Source organism: Haliaeetus leucocephalus, unplaced genomic scaffold (genome assembly GCF_000737465.1).
Source record: "Haliaeetus leucocephalus isolate CR32 unplaced genomic scaffold, Haliaeetus_leucocephalus-4.0 Scaffold373, whole genome shotgun sequence".
In the NCBI taxonomy this organism is placed as follows: domain Eukaryota; kingdom Metazoa; phylum Chordata; class Aves; order Accipitriformes; family Accipitridae; genus Haliaeetus; species Haliaeetus leucocephalus.
Genome location: NW_010972809.1, coordinates 3,303,741 through 3,317,810, shown reverse-complemented (window position 1 = coordinate 3,317,810; position 14,070 = coordinate 3,303,741). Strand labels below are relative to the sequence as shown.

The following is a 14,070-nucleotide window of genomic DNA, read 5'->3' as shown; positions in this document are numbered from 1 at the left end:
CCCCCCCCCCCCCCCCCGCCACGTAAAAGGCGTTTCGATGGGGGAGGGCATTGCTACGTTAGACTGGGGAATAAAAATAAAGCAGGGAGGGAAGGACGGGGTAAGGAAGTTAGGCGCTGAGAACGCAGAGAAAAAGCATGCTGGCTTTGAATGCCCCCACCTCTGATCTGCTTTTGAGGCTGCTTCTTTTAGGTCTGAGCAGGACATCTTTAAAGTCCAGTTTGAGGTCTGCGTCTACCCGGGGCATCTTGCTGGGGTGCGGGGGCCCGGGCTCTCCTGGCGGCGGCGGCGGCAGCAGCGCCGGCCCCGCTGCGCTCTCGCTCCGCTCGGCTGCACCGCGCCGCCTGCAGAGCCGCGCCGGCCAAAGCCTGCGGGCCGCGCACGGAGCGTATTTATAGGGCGCGGGGAGCGCGGCGCCGCGGCCCGGGCCCCATCGCTTTATTAGGAGAGGGTTGTTTTTAGCTGAGTAGCCGGCCGCCCCCTCCCCTGCCCCTTCTCCCGCCGTAGCCACCCCCCCAGCTTCTCCGCCGGGCTGGGCGTTCTGTGGGTTGGGGGGGGGGAGACGGGGACGCGGCGCCCGCCGGCAGCCGCCCGGTGCGGGGCGAAGCGCGGGTATCGGCGGCGGCAGCAGCAGCAGGGCGGCCTTAAGGGCAAAGCAAGGGCAGAGGAAATGGCGCCTCCATGTGACCGAGCGGCCGGGTGTGGGAGCCCGCCGGCGACGGGCGGCCGCTGAGGCGCTGAGCCGACATCTTGCCCGCCCCCTCTCCCCGGGCGACGGTTGCGGACCGACGGTTGGCGACCAACCGCCGCCCGGCGCGGGGGCGGCCCTGAGGCGGCCGCACCGATGAGGGCTGCCGGCGCTCCCCGCCGTTTTTTAGGGCGGCTGCCGCACGGCCCAAACTTTTGTGCCTCCGGCCTTACAAAAGGCCAGCCTGGGCCTTCTAAAAGGTCTCCCCGGGCTCTGGTGGAAATCCGACGTTCCGGGGCGCTCCGCTCTGAGCCCAAGCCTGGCCCCCTCCCTGCCCGTCATCTTTCTGGTAAAACCGAGTGTTGCCCTGCTCCTGGGACCCTCCGAGCTGGTTCCGCAGCTGACTACAGAGCAAAGGGCGGTTTCGGCGTTAGAAACGTTGAGAAACGTGCAGCTGGTTGGTCATAGGAGAGCGGTCACAGCACCGGCCACCTGAAGTTGCTTCTGCGCAGTAGTTTCCTTTTTTAGTCCACGTAGAGAAGTAACAGGGAGCTTCTTTTCTGCCCTCCGTAGCATAGAGGAACCCAATTTGTGACTATGATCCATTTTCAATGGCTAGCCACTGTTCAACATGCAGTCGCAAAACCCCCATGGCAACAGAATTACGTGTGCTGGGTCCATCTACATCTGCTGGCACACAGATCGATGCAAGGTGATCAGGTATCATATGAGATGGCTTTCACAGGAGTTTTGAGCCTTAAAGTCTGTTTAATTATGAAGTCAGTGGGTTATAAGATTCAGACTTCTTTGGAAGACACATGAGCTAAGCCTTGTCAGTGACCGAAAACCAAAGCACAGGAGGATCATGGCTGGCTTCCCTTCCTCAGACACATTGCAGGATGCGGTAGTGCTGTCTTCTTTATCTGAAAGTTGCATGCATCTGGTCAACACCCTGCCTCCAGCAGAGCTCTTGTACACATCTTTGCCCGAGTGTCCCAGATAATTCAGTATCGCCAAGCATGAGGCCTGGGCTTTACACAGCAGGCAGGGTATTTGAGTGCTTGCAGTTTTGAATGTCCTGGTTGAGAGGCCTTGGATCTGGCTTCCAGGAAGCCTTCAGAACTCCAGGTGATGTTCCAGGAGAGCCTTGCCACTGTGGGTATTTCCCACAGAAATATTCAGGTGAAACAGAGCTCTTTATAATTAGTCTCATCTGCATAACAGAGGCCATTCACTTGGTGGTTTCTCCACTGGATTCAACAATATAACAGAACTACTAACATTTATCCTTCAGATAGCCACATCTCCCACCATTTACTGTTCAGTAATAAATTAACATTTTGTTCCGGAGCAGAGAGTACTGATGAGAATGGGTTCTGTGAAAGTGGCATGCCTGTAGCAGAGGATTAAGAATGGAGAAAAAACAAATGCCTTCTGTCTGTGCCTGGCACCATGTCTTCTCTTTGCCCTCATGGCAGGCATGTGATGCTGGGAAGAAAGAAAGAAGCCACTGCGCTGCACTGTGAATGCAAAAGGTCAGCACTGTTGTGAGGAGTAGGAGATGGAGGCTAGCAGTGATACTTGTAAGCCCCAGAAAATCCATGCCTGATGCTGTTTCTTGTTTCCAGTATTTTACTTTTAGTTTCCACTCACAGAACTCACCGTGCTATTTTTCTGCAGATTACAGTATCTACTAATACCCAATATTTTCCCCATGTACACGTACCAACAGTGGCAACTTTAACAATAAATTAAAATGGGTTGCTGAACCACCTCTGTCTTTTTCAGTGTCCTTTCTGAAGTATGAACACCAGAAAGGACATGATCAGTAGTTACATTAAGATCATAGCCAGAAATGAAGATCACCTCATTAGGTATCTTTGCTATTCCTCTGTACACCTGCAGTGATCCCATATTATCTTTTTGTGCTATGGAAGAAAGAGCTGTTCAGCTAGGCTGTATGCAGTTTTGGTATTTATCCTGCAAGTGCAAATGAGCTATCACTGATTTCAGAAATTAGCATATGTAAATTATTCCAGCTGCTTTCTTTCAGAGCTGTTCTTTTCTCTACTTCATTGTTTTGTATTTATACTTAAAACCAGATGGAACAATGCACTCAGAAGAGAACTTACCAGTCACTATAGCTGAAAAGAGCAATGCCACTGTAGCTTCATAGGTCTTCCAACAGTTTCCTGCACTTGGTGTTTGTGAGAAGACGAAGAAGTGGTCATAATAATGCAAATAGTTATTACCATGTCTCAAGAAGTATCTATCTGACTTCAGCCTATGCTTATCTAAGAGTTATTGTTGTCCTTGTGATTTTCATCCTGTTAATATCATTGTAAATGCTGCTGTATTTCATAATAAAAATGAGTTCACCAATGGGATTTGGTGACAAAAGACATGGAAGAGGCAGAGGTACTCACTGGCATCTTCACCTTGGTCTTCTCTGGTAAGATTTACCTCAGGAATCCCAGGCCTCTGAGACCCATGGGAAAGTCAGGAGCAATGAAGACTTACCCTCAGAAGAGCAGGGTCAGGCTGCAGGGGGGAAAGAGGCAAGGCTTCCCGAGGACTAGGAAAAGCAAATATCAGTCCTCTCCTTCAGAAGAGCAAGAAGGAGGAAGTACCAGGGAACTGTAGGCCAGTCAGCCTCACTTCGATGCCTGGGAAAGTGATGGAGCAAATAATCCTGGAAACCACTTCCAAGTGCATGAAGGACAAGGAGGTGACTGGAAGTAGTTGGCATGAATTTATGAAGACAAAATCATGCTCAGCTAAGCTGATTACCTTCTACGATGAAATGGCTAGTTTGGTGGATGAGGGGAGAGCAATGGATGTTGTTTATTTTGACTTTGGCAAGGCTTTTGGCAGACTCCTGTAACATCTTCATAGACAAATTGAAGTGCAAACTAGCTAACAGGACAATGAAGTGGACTGAAAACTGACTGAACTTCTGTGCTTAAAGGGTTATGATCAGTGACATGAAGTTCAGCTGGAGGTCGGCCATTTGTGGTGTATCATGTTAATTGTATGAGGCATTAAAAACACCCCTTTTTATCCATGCTCAGTTTTCTTCTAATTTAAATAAGAACACTTTCCTAACCAACTCCTTGGTGCTGAAAAAGACATTCAGTGATAACCTTAAAGTATGAGCACTTCTGAGCACCAGAAACACCTCTAGGGTGAATGCTTAATGAGGTTGTCATTATTTATCAGCAGAAACTCAGCAGATGCACAGCTGACACAACTGAAGGCACATGCTGACTCCTTCACTGTGGCTCCTAGGAAAACACTATAGCTTCATATAGCTCCATACAGAGAGCCTGTAATATAATTAGCATGCATGTTTAAGGAGTGTGGTGAGCAGTAGTGAAAGCATTGCTCAGCTGGCAAGTGCTCCTGCAAACTGTGTGTCACAACTTCCCAGCAAAATCCTGTATCTGGAAAGAACAACATGCTGCAGGACATGTGCAACGAAGATCTTTCACTGTTAAGGAGAAGCAGTATGTTTGGGAAAAGAGCCTTGTTTTCCTTATGAGAAATTTAAATCACTTTTAGTGTCCTGTTTGAATCTGGGCCTTGTCTACACTGAATAGCTTTTCCCAGTAGATGGATCAAGAGACCTAACTCGGCAAACGCTGCAAATGCAAGCAGAAGATTTCTTTTGGTTGTGGAGATAAGGGGGTTTCTCTGAACTATCACTAGTATTACAGCATCTACACTAGGGCTTTTGCTGGCCTTGATAGCCACCAGAAATGGGAGGAGTGGGGCTGACACCCCTGACTTACACAGCTGTGTCAAGCAGACTTCAGCCACATGCGTGAAGATCACTTGTTATGAAGAGACTCGTACGCTATAAGTATTTTCACTAAATTCAAAGGTCTTAGGGTAGACCACTAATCATAAGCTGAATCCCAGGCCCACACTGAATTCAGTAGGACAACCTCTCATTCAAGGCACAGTTTACTTAGGAGTGACAGTATCCATTCCCATTTGATTTCAACAGATTTCAAATGCTAATTATAAGTAATCACAGCAATGAATAATTGAGACTCTGACCTTCCTTGGCTTATGAAATATGTTTAGAGTCTCTCTGTGCTGATAAATAAAATGGACCAAGCTCAATCTCTGTCCCTGCAAGGCAAAGGACAGAGTGTTGCTCACACGTAGCATCCATTTAGATGCCATATGTGAGCTTCAAGGGGTTTCACTCAGACTGCATATTGGAAACAGTCTGATGCTGTTCCCTGAACTATCCTCAGACTACCTGGTGGAGTGCTAGTCGTCTGGGTTGTCCAAGGGAGCGTGACACTGATTAAAGAGTATGGACCATCGCAGGGTAGAGCTTATGGCCATGCACTGGTCCAGTTTAGTTTGCTACAGGACTTTGCTGTTATTGAAAAGGTCTGTAGATTTTATTTAAATGGAACAAAACCTGTTATATACTATCCATTATGAACTGATATTTCTGTAAATTACATCCAAGTCCCACATACTATAAAAGAAAGTGAGATTCTCTCCATGGAAATTTTAAGCCATCTCACAAGATGTAACAGGTATTCTGTTGCTGCTACAGAGCTTTGTGTACAGAGCCAGCCCCTCCTCAGTGGTGCCCACAGGCAGAATGAGAAGCAACAAGCACAAACTGAAACACATGAAATTCCATCTGAACATAAGAAAACACTTTTTTTCCCTGTCAGGGTGGCGGAACACTGGCACAGGTTGCCCAGAGAGGTTGTGGAGTCTCTGTCCTTGGAGATGTTCAAAACCTGACCAGACACGGACCTGGGCAACCTGCCTTGGCTGACCCTGCTTGAGCAGGGGTTGGACTACATAATCTTGAGAGGTCCCTACCAACCTCAGCCACCCTGTGATTCAGTGGTTCTGTACATTACTTTGTCGTTACAGAGTATCTTCCCTTCCAAGATCTCAAGGGGCTTTAAAAATTCCAGTAATTAAATACTTTGTTTGATAGTCATAAGCATTGTTAAAGCTCATTTACATAAGAGAAAGGCATGAAAAGACAAATTCAGGGATGAAGCAAAATCCTATTGAAGTTACACATCAGAACTCTGATTATGATCTCACATTGGCTTTATAGCAGTAAAACTACTGGCTTCAGTGGAGTTGTGCCTACTTAATACCACTATAGGGAGAAATAGGCTGTGGAGTAAACTCATCAGAGACAAGTGGCAAAGTGCCATAGCCTTCATTGATTTGGCACTTGCAGCAAGTTGACTTCAGACAGCAAATACAATAGAGTCACTCCCATTAGCATCATTAGGATCTGTTACCATCAAAACATGGTGAAATTTGGCCTTGAGTTGTAAGCCTTCATGGCTGAAGTCATACAGAGGGTCACTTTTAGGGTTGGTACTGAACCCAAAAAGGAGTTCTCAGCTCTCATCTCAGGGTATGTTCAGCCTGGCAGAGCTCCATGTCATGCTCTGTGTTCAAGGTCCTCCTCTGCTTTTGTGAGGTTTTGTCTGTGTGTGGTATACACATTGTCTGCAGGCCCGCAAAGTCACTTCTTCATCATCCTCTTCCTAGCTGCACCCAGTGTGGTTATCCACAACACCACAAAGCTCCGTAGGGAAGGGGCTCTCTGACAATAGACCCTATTTATTCTTTTTCCTTACATCTCTGAAAAAGTTCCTTGGTGTGGCATTCATGGCTTCTTGGATTTCTTTTGGGAGGGGTGGCCATTTTTAGGGCCTCTCCTGGGTCTTCCTCCTTCTGAATCTTGCTTTGGCCCTGGAGTCTCATGCATGCCCATGTTTTGGCATCTGTTGTCCTCTAAAATCCTTAGACAGCCTGCCTATTTGGCCGCCCCATCTCAGATTGAGGGGATGGAGGTCTTTTGTCTTGACTGGACATAAGCTGATTTACCAGGATTTTCCAAAAGATACTGGACTAAACAGCAATGCAAGTGAGGCAGCAAAACTGCCTCAGTAAATAAGGAATTATATTTCCAAATAAATAAAAAAAGCAATAGTGCACAACTGCAGAAGGCTTTGGACTGAGAAGAACTCAGCAAAAATGAACTTCGGGTGTTGCCTGCATACCAGCTGATGATTTTTTTTGTCAGCAAATCACCTACTGTCATGACAGCACATGAGTTTCACAACATTACAAGCCAGACTCTACTGGGTCTGGCCGTACCCCCTCCTCTCCCCAGTGTTTGCATTCAAACTTGGATGCAAGCTTGCACCTGAAATTCATCCATCATTTCTAGCCTAGAAACTCCCAAGAATCCATTGTCAATTCAACCTGCTCATGTAGAGAGACGATAATACTAGATTCAAAAAGCAATTCTGCACAAGTGTTTTTCTGACCAGCAGCTGATTTTACGGTATGCAATAGAGCAGTCACAGCACTACTGGGGCAGTGCAAATACTAATATTGCTGTTTGCCTCTTAACTTTTTAATTTTTTTTTTTTAATGTAGCTGTATCAACATGCTGCTGCTTTCATGTTAACCTATTTCTTGTGGAATTAGTGAGTTGTAGGTTTATCCCTGAGTTTGTGTTACTCAGGATCAAGGTGGTTAACACAGAAAATTTAAAAAAAAAAAAAAGTTCTCTTGCGCTTAACACCATTGATTTGGTCAGTCCCTCGGGTGTAAGACAGACTAAGGTCCTGAAAGTCCATTTCCTGCTTATGGAGAAGGGTCAGGACATTGCCTCTTTTAACCCTGGTAATTGTGGGGGTTTTTTTTGGATTGGTGCCCAAAGCCTGTTTGAATAAGCACACTGCCATTGCTATATGAAAGAAATGAAAAGCACATCATTAATTAAAAAAACCCATTATATAACCAAACAGCATTTTCTTTATTTTCTGGACTTTCCTTGACATTTTTGTGTTGGGTGGAAATCTTGCTACAAATTTTAAACTCGACAAATGTTTCTAAACTATGAACATCTGGTAATGACTAGCTTTCAAACCCTATTTAATCTTTATTTAAAGAAAAACTCAGTGACTTTGCTGCCCTACTGCACCATCTACAGGCAAAAAAACCCCATGTTGCTGATACTACAAAATGTTAGAACTGTATTAAGCGCTTTCTTTAATTATTGCAATTAATAAATAGAAGTGGAATTTTCCAGTTTTAATTTCAATAAGTATGAGGTTTTTATGCCTTTCGTGTTCAAAATTACATTTCCCACAACTTTAAATGCCTTGTACGCTTTGGCCAGGGAGTTTTGCTTCCGCAGAACTTGTGTTAATTTGCATCTTAACATGGGGAAATAGAAAACAAGATTGGCTTGGACCTTTATTGCATTTTAAGAGTTTAATGGGATGTAGATAAAAGCTGCTGCATTTATCAGCTGTCCCACACTTTTTCATAAAGACACCTACATAGGGATTATGATTAACATCAACTCACTTGTCACCACTATGCCTTTTTTACCCGTAATTCCTCACTGCCTAAAGAAATTCTTAAAATGACCTAGAAAATGCTGCCTCTCTTTCCCACAGCAAATAAAACCTTGCTAAATATTCTCGTACATCATTATGATAAAATGGGAAGGGAAAATTTAATGCCTGAGCTTGTAAAATATGCACTAGTTTTGCAAGGCTGTTTAAAAAGTGAAGATTATTAGCATGTGAAGCTACAGGAACTGCACATCTGTAGCTAGTGGCTTATACCTAACATGCAGTTTGGGTGCCCATGATACTTCAGTAATTGAATAGGACAAATATGACATGAAACTGATGGATCAAACCTCATGAATTGTCCTCCTCCTTTTTAGGAAGAAAGCAGATCCTCTTCATCTGTTCTCTCCTCCTTTAAACACATGTGTTTAAAAAAATATATCCAGGAATAAACTAAAATGAAATACATCATTAGAAGTGGTACATAGATATATGCATTCTGTTAAGAAAATTCAAAGGAATTTAAGTGATTTTGTTCTGGTAGGAGAACAAGGGGCTAAATTCAAGATTACTTCTTTACTTGGATTTTAGTCTCATATGTAGTGCCTTTGCTGGGAAACTCTGTGGAGCAAGACCATTATTTGTCACAGTGTGTGTGCAGCACCCAGAGTCAGTAAGGCATGGATCCTGATTACAGTCTTTTTGCATTAGTATAATGAAGACTTCCTAAAATAGTGCATATTTTTGGTCCGTTATTCCACATCCTTGCCTAGCAAATTATTATTTTGTGTTTTGATTTGTGCCTACCTGTCTCGCGTTTTTTCCTGAGCTGCTGTGCAGCAGTGCTGGTTTCTGATGTTTAAAGAGTTGGCATGTTTCACCCCTGTCGTCCATATTTCAGCAAAGGCAGAAGTCACTTCCATACGTGATTTGCAGAGTGCTTTGGGATCCTTCAGGATGAAAGGTGTGATATAAATATAAGATACCATTCATTCCCTTTTTTCTGCAGCACACACAGTGCTAATAGGTTTTACTCTCATCTTGAGCTCCCCTGACTAAATTGTCAAACATCTGAGTAATACCATGAACGTTTGCTTCGGGCACAGTCATAATCACTGTTCTGTTAGCTCCGTCCTTACAAAAGGATGGCTATTCTCCAGGCACACAATTGACTCTCCTACTACCAAATGCCTCTTTCTTCTTATTGTCCTCAATAGCTTCTCTAACAATTTCCCGTGAGTTTCCTTGCTTCAGTCTAATCCTCTGGATTTCATTCAAGTCCCATTTCCCATTTGCCATGTCAGTTCACCTGCAGTACATTGTAAAGTCTGTGCTGATCCTGTATCCTGAGCAAAAAGGACCAGCATAGGGGTATTTCTTTGGACTTCTGAGTCCTGTGTCTTTCTTTCTTCCTTCCACTGTGTTTAGATGGCAAAGGCTCTTCCTCTTTAGGCAGAGCGCTGTGAGGAAAGCAATAATCAGCTTCTCCAGGCTACCTAAGCAGCACCTCATTCTCTGCTCGGAAAGAAAGAGGCAAAACACAATTGCTTTTCTGAGCCCTTCTGCTCAGCTCTGTGGGAAAGGGAATAATTAGCCTCATTAAGCTACAGGGCCAGCAGCCCCTTGCCTTCTCTGCAGTCCCCTTACTTGACCCCACTGTATTAGAGCTGCAGCCAGTCCCTCAGTAAATACAGCTGAGCAGGCGAGCCGCTCCCAGCTGTGGCCGCATTGCTGCTCCCTGCTCTTTCTCATGTGCTGCCATGGCACCCTCCCAAGGCTGCACAATTGGCCCTTAGAGAGCTCAGATGGTAAAGGCAGAACATGGTGGGGCATTTCCTCACCACCCCCCTCCCCCCCTTTCATTCCTCAATTATTTTAGCTCAATTATTTTTGCTCCCTTGTTTCTGAACCCTTTTGCATTCAACTGTGGGCTACTTCTTTTCACCCCGACACACTCTGTCAGGTGGTAATATATCGCTCACCAGAGCAATAACTTGTAAAGAAAATCGATGAGTTTGCAGTGTCCCTTTGGGGTCAGGCAAACAAGTCTTGTGGAATTTGTTAAATGAGATGTGTGGGGCTACATTGTCATGTGGGGAAAAAGACAGGAATAAATAAATGGCTATAAACATTTGATTTCCTGATCTTTGAAATTGATCCACTTGAATTACTGTGTCTGGTGCCCAATTTGGCAAAAAGGTCTATCTTTACTCCCAGTTACTTCCCTAAGCCTACATTTGGGCTGTGGTGTAGCAGACTGGTATAGTCCGTGGCATAGAATCAAGCTTCCCTCGCTTACCTAAGTGTAAACTGGGACTACTTCTACACGAGCCAATGATGGTGTCATCATGTAAAACTCATGTGTGTATGATCAAAAGGAGTCCTTGTTTTTCTTTTCCCACAACTCAGCACAGATTTCAGAAATGCAAAACCATTTTGATATTTAAAAACCATTTGATATTTAATCAGAACAGAAATGTGGCATGTGAAGAACATGGGCATGTATCTGAGCTGAGCTTTGGGAGACATTAATAATGAATTATGCTCGTAAAGAACAGCTGTATTCTTACATCAGAAACCATGGGGACAAATAATTAATTTGCCTTCATTAATTTCCCAATTCTTTCCTGGCAAAAAGTCCAGAAATGCTTAGACTACAGATCTAATTGCCATGACAAGAGTGTATGGATTAAGAGATTGTATCAATTATTGGGCCATCAGACGTCATTATGAAAGCTGATTTCTACTTCTGCAATGTTAAGACCCCCCTCTCACTTCCCCCCGCCCTGTCTCTTTTCTTAGTTGGCTACTAACAGGAAGTCTGGGGAAAAGAACATGATAAAATGCTGATAATTTTCTTATTTAATAGAGAGGAGTCTGAGTCTGTTTCTGAATCACAGCTGAGCAGGGCTGCACACAGCTGTGAGGTGGAAGGGGGGAACAGCGTACAATGTTAATACCCTCTTGAATGACAACAATATGGAGGCCACAGCTTATTTGTCTTCCTGGTCACTCTAGATTATGAAAAAAAAAATTAATCCCTAGGTTTAAATTTGCTGGCTCAAGTGTGGTTTAAAAAAAAAAAAAGGAAAATCTAACCAGCTGATCAGATGAACTTGGGAGTTGAACTGGGTGGCAGAGGAGAAGGGTAATGGAGGGATGATGGGTTATGTACCAATTGTTTTTGAAGGGAGGAGGCAGTTTCCACTTACTATGCTGGAGAGGAGCACCATGCCCCTGCTACCATGGGGAGCGCAAGCCAGAGGGCAGGGAAAGTGCCATGACACACTCAAAGCTCAGCTGCTCCTGGCTCCCAGTGAGCCATCTCATGCAACAGCCCTTTCCAGGAGGGGGCTTGCCACAGGCTTCTCTGCCCAGCGGTGGCCCATGACAGCATTGCAGGATGCGATGGGGTATGTGGTGGTGGGCTTGGCTGGAGGGCAAATACATCCAAGACTTTATACAGCTTCTCCATGCTACAGCTGAAGCCTTCTTCCCTTCCCTTGCCTCTGATGTTGGAGCATAATGTGGGTTTAAATTTGTGTTTTAGTGAACAATAGGGACAAAAACATATACAGAGTACATACATACAAAAACTACACATCACAAACACTCCTGTTGCAGCAAGCCTACAGACTGAGGAAATTATTAGGAACCGGTAGATAGTCAAAGGACAAAATGGGACTCCAGATCCTGGGAAATACAGGCTAAACCTCAGCTGGTATAGCTCTTCTGAAGGATGTAGGCCTTATATTTATAATTGATCAAGTGCCTTTGAATGAGTAAAATTTTATTTCAGTGGCAGGCAGATCAGAAATCTTGGCATTGTTTTTTGTCATGAAGCAATCTTGACAAGTATATATGGCTGCTACTTAAAAATTCCTACAGCGTCGTTGAAACACTTCCAGGCATCACTTAATCAGGTGAAGGAGATCTTAGCTCACTCCTTGTTCTCATTCAGGTTTGCCAATTATAGCTTGTCTAGAATTTCATCTTACTTGCAAACATCTCTTCAATTCTTGCTAATTTCTGCAGCTAGACTGAGTGATCAGAACCAGCATTTCTGACATGCATGGTATGTACTCTCTCCCTGTGCACCACGTTGGCCACGCTGGTGAGTTCTGTGAGCCCTCCAGCCTGACTGGATATAGATCTGATATTTTGTTTAGCGTGGGCCAGGAGGGCTTGAGAGGTAGGCATGCTCACCTGCATGTCATTCCTTTGTTAGATCGTGCAGGTTACACATCATGTACCAGGTAGTGCTAGTAAGAGTGCCAGCTATGTAGCTTCCCTATGAAATCTGTGCCCATGGAATGATTGGGGAAAGCTATTTATGTAGTTTATAAATTCGGTTTTATACTGGGGCTCTTTATGCATAACCACTGGTTGAACTGGACTCCATTTTGGGTATCTGCTGCTGTTTTTCTCCCATGTTGGACTGGAATCTCAGGTGCTGGAGACACCGGAGTGCCCTGACAGGGCAGCTACTTGAGGTGCTTTCTTTCAGGCAGCAAGCTGGCTCCTACCCCAGAACAGATTTATCAGAGAGTGCTTGTTGAGCATGAAATCACCTTGTAGAAGTCCTCGTACTTAATAGAGCAGGCACTATTCTATTTTTGTCACCCAATTTTACAGCCTCAGGCTGCAGAGAGCTGGTTTTACAAGTGACCCCACTGACTCTGATGAGAAAGAGTGGTGGAGAACTGGGATGCTGATTGTTTTGACTCAATCATCTTTTGTGCTCTGTCTCTTAAGGGAGATGCAGCAGTGCTGAAAATTCTGCATGAAGTCTCTTCATGCTTGAGGGAGTATGTGCCACATTTGTGACACACTATGCTAGTGCATGTTCCTGAAGAGGTGACCTTCAGGAGAAGTGAGAACTTGAGGGAGACATTGCTGCTTCTAGTGCCTAAGCAGCTGGATGGGAACATCAAAGAGAAGGGTCAGCTATTTGAAAGCCATCCGGACTTGGTCCTGGGCAACCTGCTCTACTGCTTGAGTAGGAGGCTTGGACCAGATGACCACCAGCAGTCTCTTCCAACCTCAATCACTGTTGTTCTGTGATGTACACATGCAAATAGACTACATACCTTGACATGCAAGACCCGGAAAAGACCTTCAAACGTTGTCAAGACCTGTGGACCTAAGGGCATATAGGAATGAACATCTGATCCTTTCACAGCAATTTAGAAAGCACCCAGCAGGGAAAGCTCACCAGGAGCTGACACAAGAGTCTCTTACACAATGTAGAGGCATCAAATGGGCAACAATTGACAGCAGCCATCTCCACTTCTGTGACAACACAGCTTGTAACAAGTCTGTGATGCCACAGCTGTGGCTTCAGCCATTTTGATGGGTTGGTGTTGCTGCTGGTGACATTGAGCTTGTAAGCTTTGTTGGTAAAGAACAGGCCTACATACAGTGTGGCTGCAAGAAGTCCAGTCCTTGTCCAGGCCTTTATGGCATTCCGTGTTTCACAGGCTCAGGTTTCACATTTGGCTACAGGATTGATCCAACTGGCTTAAGTAGTCCCCAGCTTTTTGTCTCTTCTCCTTCTTCCGCCATGCTTCCCCACACCCTTTTCATTGCAAAAGTTCCTCTGCCTGTGCCTCTGCACAACAACTGCATTAGAAGTGCTGCTCAACTTGAAAGATAATCCAGTAAAGGAAGTTTTATTTATCCCTTGATCTGCTTTCATGTGTGGTGACATGAACGGCTGGGCCAGAGCTTCAGTGTAAAAGACACAGGCACTGAGCAAACAGAGGCGTAAGTGCCTCAGAGAAACACACACGGTAGCAGCTCTGCAAACCATGGGTGTGCTGGAGGGATTGCAGAAGGGTTCGGAAGTGGTTGCAAATATTAGATGAGTTAGGTGATATTAGATAGGTTGGGAGGTAGGGTGTCAGTGAGTGGGAAGGGATTAGTGACTGTCAGAGAACTGTATGCTGTGTTTTCCCCAGCTGGGGAACTGCAAATTACTCTTAATTGTTAGCAGCAGCTCAG

At 45.0% G+C, this 14,070-nt stretch overlaps 1 protein-coding gene across 1 annotated transcript in view; it reads right to left on the bottom strand.

Annotated features, from left to right (window-relative positions):
• GMPR (guanosine monophosphate reductase) overlaps positions 1-365 on the bottom strand; it is a 43,895-nt gene extending 43,530 nt beyond the window's left edge. Inside the window, exon 1 of the mRNA XM_010573179.1 lies at positions 161-365. Coding sequence (XP_010571481.1) covers positions 161-247 — 87 coding nt within the window. The 5' untranslated portion in view covers positions 248-365. The remainder of the gene's footprint in view (positions 1-160) is intronic.
• Positions 366-14,070: the final 13,705 nt, after the last annotated feature.